Source organism: Teleopsis dalmanni, chromosome 2 (assembly GCF_002237135.1).
Source record: "Teleopsis dalmanni isolate 2A chromosome 2, ASM223713v2, whole genome shotgun sequence".
NCBI lineage: Eukaryota > Metazoa > Arthropoda > Insecta > Diptera > Diopsidae > Teleopsis > Teleopsis dalmanni.
In genome coordinates, this window is record NC_051847.1 from 242,936,017 (window position 1) to 242,942,194 (window position 6,178).

General features: G+C 29.8%; 1 protein-coding gene across 2 annotated transcripts; it reads right to left on the reverse strand.

Annotated features, from left to right (window-relative positions):
* Window positions 1-1,213: 1,213 nt before the first annotated feature.
* LOC119678739 (serine-arginine protein 55-like) lies at window positions 1,214-6,172 on the reverse strand. 2 transcript variants are annotated; one of them, XM_038090751.1, is made up of 5 exons: window positions 6,158-6,172; window positions 3,189-3,262; window positions 2,813-3,124; window positions 1,745-1,900; window positions 1,214-1,489 (listed from the first exon to the last, which is right to left on the reverse strand). In XM_038090751.1, the coding sequence occupies exons 2-5, from the start codon at window positions 3,245-3,247 to the stop codon at window positions 1,384-1,386; spliced, it is 633 nt and encodes a 210-aa protein (XP_037946679.1). In that variant the 5' UTR covers window positions 3,248-3,262; window positions 6,158-6,172; the 3' UTR covers window positions 1,214-1,383. The 2 variants fall into 2 exon arrangements, with proteins under 2 accessions (XP_037946679.1, XP_037946678.1); XM_038090750.1 differs by lacking the exon at window positions 6,158-6,172 and adding an exon at window positions 3,759-4,658.
* Window positions 6,173-6,178: the final 6 nt, after the last annotated feature.

The following is a 6,178-nucleotide window of genomic DNA, read 5'->3' on the forward strand; positions in this document are numbered from 1 at the left end:
TAACTACTATTTTAGCGACCTATTTAACTTATATGGAAATGTAAGTTTATACACGTTGTGAACTGTCCTCATTTTTGTTTTTCGACAGACCTGAATAGTCTGCCACCGGGACTATTAACGACTCTAACTTCTTCCTGTCAAACTCCCCATCCAATTTTACCTCTGGCTTTAAACATTATAAACGGACCTCTACTTGCAGCAGGAAGTAAGTTGAGCCTTAATGCACCAAAAAGCGTTATGATTTTGCTTTGATATAATTGATTTTTATATTAAATCAAATCACTATTCTTAACGAAAATTCATTTAGTTAACATAGTTAATACTCGTGTAATCTCAAACTTGTCGTCAAATGAAACTACTAGAATGAATCACCCCCTTAACTCAATTAAAATTTTTTGACATACATGTTTTTATACAGATCCAAAATTTTATCTGGTCTTAATAGTCATCGCCCTACCAAAATCCAGTTTCAACTGCAAGTAGTTCCTAATTGTAATACCTATTCCCATAAACCAACCATCACACCCTTACTTCTCATTTAATTTTCTCTTACCACATACTATCTAACGTTTTTAATATGGCCAAACAAATTTGTAGTTACAATAGATCTATATATATTACAATAGTGCAGGCCTCGTACAACTGTGTTACCTCATTTGAATATAATATAACAAATGCTTGAGTACTGATGACGACCCCGATTATTATTTTAATTACTATTTTCCATTACCTAAGCTGATTATCCGAATTATTCTCTTATTCTGTAAAGACTTAATTTACAGATATTGTCTCATAAAAATCATAGGAAATGTCGGGTCATTACAAACGCTATATATCACTAAATTCTTTACATTTATTAGACTGTTGAGAGCTCAAATTTGCAACAACCTTTTCATCTAGACATTTGGGTCTCTTGAAAGAGCAACAATATAAGATTTTTTATTTTAACAGATAACATACGAAGAATTTTGTGTTTTTAGCAAACTATTCTACGAAAAACTAGATGCTCATTTCTACTTAAGATGTTCTTTCTTTACCTTCCTCAAGATTAAGAAACTATATAATATAGAAAGACAATAACTTTTTTTTATATTTTATTTTATTTTTTATGTACTAATACATTTAGTGATCAAATTAGAATATTAAATTTAAAATGGTGTCAATAAATTGTAGTTTGATTTCTTTTAATATATAATTAATTATATGAATGAATGTTACAGTTTTAATGAGAATAATCAATATTATTTGTTTATCTCATATGGCGACACACACTTTTCGCTCATAGTAATATTAAAATTATAACTTGTTATTTTACATTACATATTTAAATATTAAAAATGTAAAGTTCAAAAAAGAATGAATTTGTTAAAATAGTTCATATATTTAATCTTCCATGCTCTCGTTTCTATCTGGTGATGCATTTCCATTTTTAGGTGAAACGGAGTGGGATCGGGAACGAGACTTGTTATCTGCAGAGACAGAGCGATCACTATAATATGGATAAAAGAGATATGATTATTCAAACTTTAAAAATTTTAACATAATTATAATAATAAATTAAAGAATGTGTTGATTGAATAGTAAAAATTAATTAGCTTTTTTTATTTAAAATATAATTAATTAAGACACATCAAAATCCAAGCAAACAAATTGTGTTCAAAAACAGTTAAGAAAGCAAAATAGAATAGAACAAATAAAATATTAAAATTTAAAAAATATACTTTAAACAATTTATTCAACATACCGTGAACGAGAATCTCTACGAGATTTTGAACGGGATCTTGATCTTGAGCGTGATTCACGTTTAGAATTTGACCGTGAACGTGAGCGGGAATCACGTTTCATTGAACGTGAGCGTGAACGAGACTTTGACTTTGATTTAGAAACCTCACGTGATTTACTAAAAAAAAAAAATTTAACAATTAAATATATATATAAAAATAATCTATAATAAATCTACTTATAATATTAATTATATATAATATAAACGATATATAATATAAAAGGTATATAATATAAACGATATATAATACAAACGACATTAAAGATATACTATAATAAACGCAAAGTAAATACGTCAACAAATTTTATTTTAGAAAATTATTCAAAATTATATTTTAGAAAAATCTATATTTTAGATTTTTTGATATTCAAAATTATATTTTAATTATAAAGTCTAATCAAAAATCTGTCGTATCAATCCTGTTCATAATAAATAATAACTTTATATATAAACCGATACACAGGACAATTTTGGCAAAGATCATTAAAAGTCTTTCGTAAGATCGACCGTAAGGTAAGATCGTTTATAAAATATAGATATTCTGGCACAAGTCTCTCAAAAAAAAGTTGTCATTTGCAGTTCGATGTGGAAAGAAAGCTGTTTTGTTCTGTTTCTTTCATGGTGAAATCAAACACAGCTGTTAATCCCTACCCCATTGCATGTAAACAACTTCATTTTAATAAAAATGTGATGAATAGCCATAAGATGTATATTTTCTGAATAATTAGCTGACAATTGAAAGATCTGATCAATAGTAGATCCTTCATTTGGTCTTTAGAAAGACGATATACAATAGCTTTTAGTCTTGTGATAAACCGCTGCCCCAATACGAAAGATCTTTTAAACGATCTTTCACAAGATGTTTGAGTGTAGTAAGCTGAAAGATCGTTGCCAGAATTGCCCTGAATTTTAACTTATTTAATATATAATGCTATATACTCAAACATCAACATTTAAACCGAGCATAACTATGTCAATATATATATATTTTGTGTTGTATAAAAACAAATACTTAGACGTTTTACTTACTTAGAACGAGAGCGCGAACGAGATTTAATTGGTGACTTTGATTTAGAACGTGCTCCACGGGACTTAGAACGGCTGCGAGACTTAGAGCGAGAACGTGAAGAACGACGAGAGCGTGAGCGAGAACGACGACGGGAACGGGATCGAGAGCGTGAACTTGATGAACGAGATCTTCCACGTCCACCTCCACCACCACCACCACTACGTCCTCCACGACGATCTTCGACCAATCGTATGCGACGACCATTCAAATCTGTATCATCTAATTTTTCAATAGCAGTTTTCATGTCCGACATTGAAGCAAACTCAACAACACTAAAAATTCAAAAAGTATATATGAGTACAGGTAATAGAAAATTGAATTTGATATCGAACTCACCCTTCATTGCGACGTTGTTTGTGAGCATCAGCATATGTAACTTCACCGGCTTGACGCATATAATCTTTAAGATCCTAAATAAATTAAATAAAAAAAAGCAACAAAAACAAAAAGAAATAATTAAATTTATATATTTATAGCAATTTGTATAAGAAAAAAACTCAATAATATGCTATTATTTAAAAAAAAAAATCGAAAAACAATATATGCATAAATATTGGCTGCATTAAAATATTAAAATCTGTTAAAACTCCGCATATGCTGCCTTTTGTCCCTGTATCCTAAAATGGTCTCTCTTGGGAGCCTCTTTGACCCTTTCAATATATTGCTGTCGCCTGTAGTACATGTGATGATATATGTGGGGCCTTAGTAAAATATTATAATCAACCTTAATATGCAGCACTAATATTTATGCATTTATTAGAATTCAATTATTTTTAAAACAATTGCATTAATTTAAATACAAATACAAATACATTTATAATGGAAAACTACAATACACAACTAAATAATTTTTGTCCTTTTATATTTAATTTTAATATATATTGAAAAGATAAATTTAAATCTTACATAATGTTGCTTATATGTTAAAATTTAACTGTCTGTCAAGTGTTTAACCCATTTGTGTGAACTGAAACTGCCACTTCCATAATGCAGATCTTTTACTAGTTTTTATTTCGTTTCCAAATATGGGGGGAAGTTCATTTGGCAATTAGGAATAGAAATCTTTTCCAGAAACACACACGAATACGAGTAGATCAAACGCATTGAACCAAAGCGTCATCGTTTTTCTAAGCCACACATCTTAAGTTAAATCGAATAAAGAACGCAAATCGCATCGATTGAAGAAGCCTTAATTAAATATTTAGACAGAGGTAGAGTTCTTATGCAAGTACGACGTGTACTTTTATGGAAAATTTGCCTGAACTTTAGCCATAGTCTCCTAGGAGCACACAATTGGGTTGGTTATCATATATGGTATATACACTGCACTCCATCATATACAGAGTAAGTTTGCATTGTATTTAAACCTATTTGGCAGTCCAACGTCACTTAAAAGCAGCACTTTTAATACTGAACGAACGGTACGTGTATTACTGGAAAAGAAAGAAAAATGTTCATGTCCTAAACATGATGCTAATTTTGTTTAGTTCCTTGCACGGACATAGCTGGTATGATGTTGACGATTTTTTTTTTGTTTCTTCTCATCATCGAAAAATAGGACAATCAGATCAGTTCGTTGGAAGTCTTAATTCGCACATCAAAAACAAGTAACCAGGGAATGTAACCAACGGCTTCATTCGCTCACCAGTTATTATAAATTAAGGGAAAGCGATGTTTGCTTATTGAGTTGCAGCCACCAGATGCGCCATCAGAAGCACAGAGAGCGCAGAGACTTTTAGCCAAAGTATTAAAACATTTGAATATGACCCTTCGTTTACTTTATGGATCACTATAAGACAATTTGACAATTCTAAAATTAATTATATAAAACATTACATTCTTAATTTACATTAATATGTACCTAATTATTTTTAATAAAGAATATAAAACTTAATGTCTGATTGTTATAAGGATTAGTTATAAAAATAAGACATATATCATTTTATAGACTTTTGTATTTCATTATTTTTAGTTTCGCCTCAAAAATTCAGCTTGACGTTGAATGTTAACATGCTTTGCTTTCGTCCATTTTGTGTTTTTGTCATTAGCGAAAGCAGCAACAAACCCTAGCATTATGATCGAGTCTCATTACTTTGGCGGCTTCTGAAGACGTGACTTGACATCTGTTGTTTTACACCAAAACTTTATGTTTGCGTTAAATATTAGTTTATCTCGTATCTTATAATTTTCTAAGAAATTTTGATTTTTTTTTTTCATTCTATATACGCAATAAAAAAGCATCACATTAGCATTATCGCATCAGATATTGGACACCAAAACCAGTTATAAGAATAAGGAAATCTCTGGCTCCACGCCACTGTACCACTGTACCACTGAGTCATGATTATTATTATGTCTGCCTTGTTAAGTGTTGCCTCAACGAGTTATTGTACCACTTTTAGACAGTCATTAAAGCCTCATCATACAACCTTTGGCGATGATGACCCCTCTAGACGCATTCATATGTGTAGAAGAAATAATGTATGGGATATTGCCAGTCATTATTTTAGTAAAATAATATAAAGAGAAATTTTAGATATTCGCTTTAACAAAACTTTTTACAGTCATATTTCATTTGTTAAAACAAAATAAAATCAAAAACCCATTAAAAAGTTAGAAAATAAAAAGAAAATTGACAATGCTCGTTTGTATATTACAATAAAGAAAGAAACTTTTGGAACAGAGGAAATTAAAGCATACATTTCGGTTAGTAGGTGGTTTTAATAGGAAAAACAAATTTCATTTAATTATTTATTTTTAATTATGTAATTATCTGTAAAATTTGAATAGACTGACTAATATTTACAGTAAATATACAATGCAGCATATCATCACTTCTCTTCAAAATGTTCGTTTTCGCAATTACACTATCGAATTCATCTTCGTTGTTATCATAATAAGCAGTCAAATAACTCTATAATGGTTGGGTGAAAGTATACTAAAGATAAAACGCTGAACTATTTTACGTGTTGTTAAAAATATTGTGAGTAACGTAGTTTTTATTCTCCAATCGTCGATAATGAAAAATATGCTGAACGTTGCAGCTTCAAAGTTACTATAGACAGTTAACGCCACAGTTTACATCTTTCTTCTTCTAAATGAAGTCCTTAAACAACCCTATTCAAATCGCATTATAAACCAAACCACTCCAAACTATCGATTTACTTATATAATATAATTGATAAACTTTACAGATAATTACACATGGATATTAAAATTTTCTTTTAATGTTTATCTAAAGTGAACTACTTATAGGTGACAAAAAAAAATTTTTTTTAAATCCTACACATGCATTATTAACATACCTGCCAGCTAACACGACTCGA

Bases quoted from the DNA above. Each gene is read 5' to 3' on its own strand.
- LOC119678739 (XM_038090751.1), bottom strand. From the start codon at position 3,247: ATGCGTCAAGCCGGTGAAGTTACATATGCTGATGCTCACAAACAACGT. The intron at 3,125-3,188 runs GTGAGTTCGATA...TTGAATTTTTAG, and splicing joins AAACAACGTCGCAATGAAGG to TGTTGTTGAGTTTGCTTCAA. The intron at 1,490-1,744 runs GTATGTTGAATA...TCCATATTATAG, and splicing joins CGTAGAGATTCTCGTTCACG to TGATCGCTCTGTCTCTGCAG.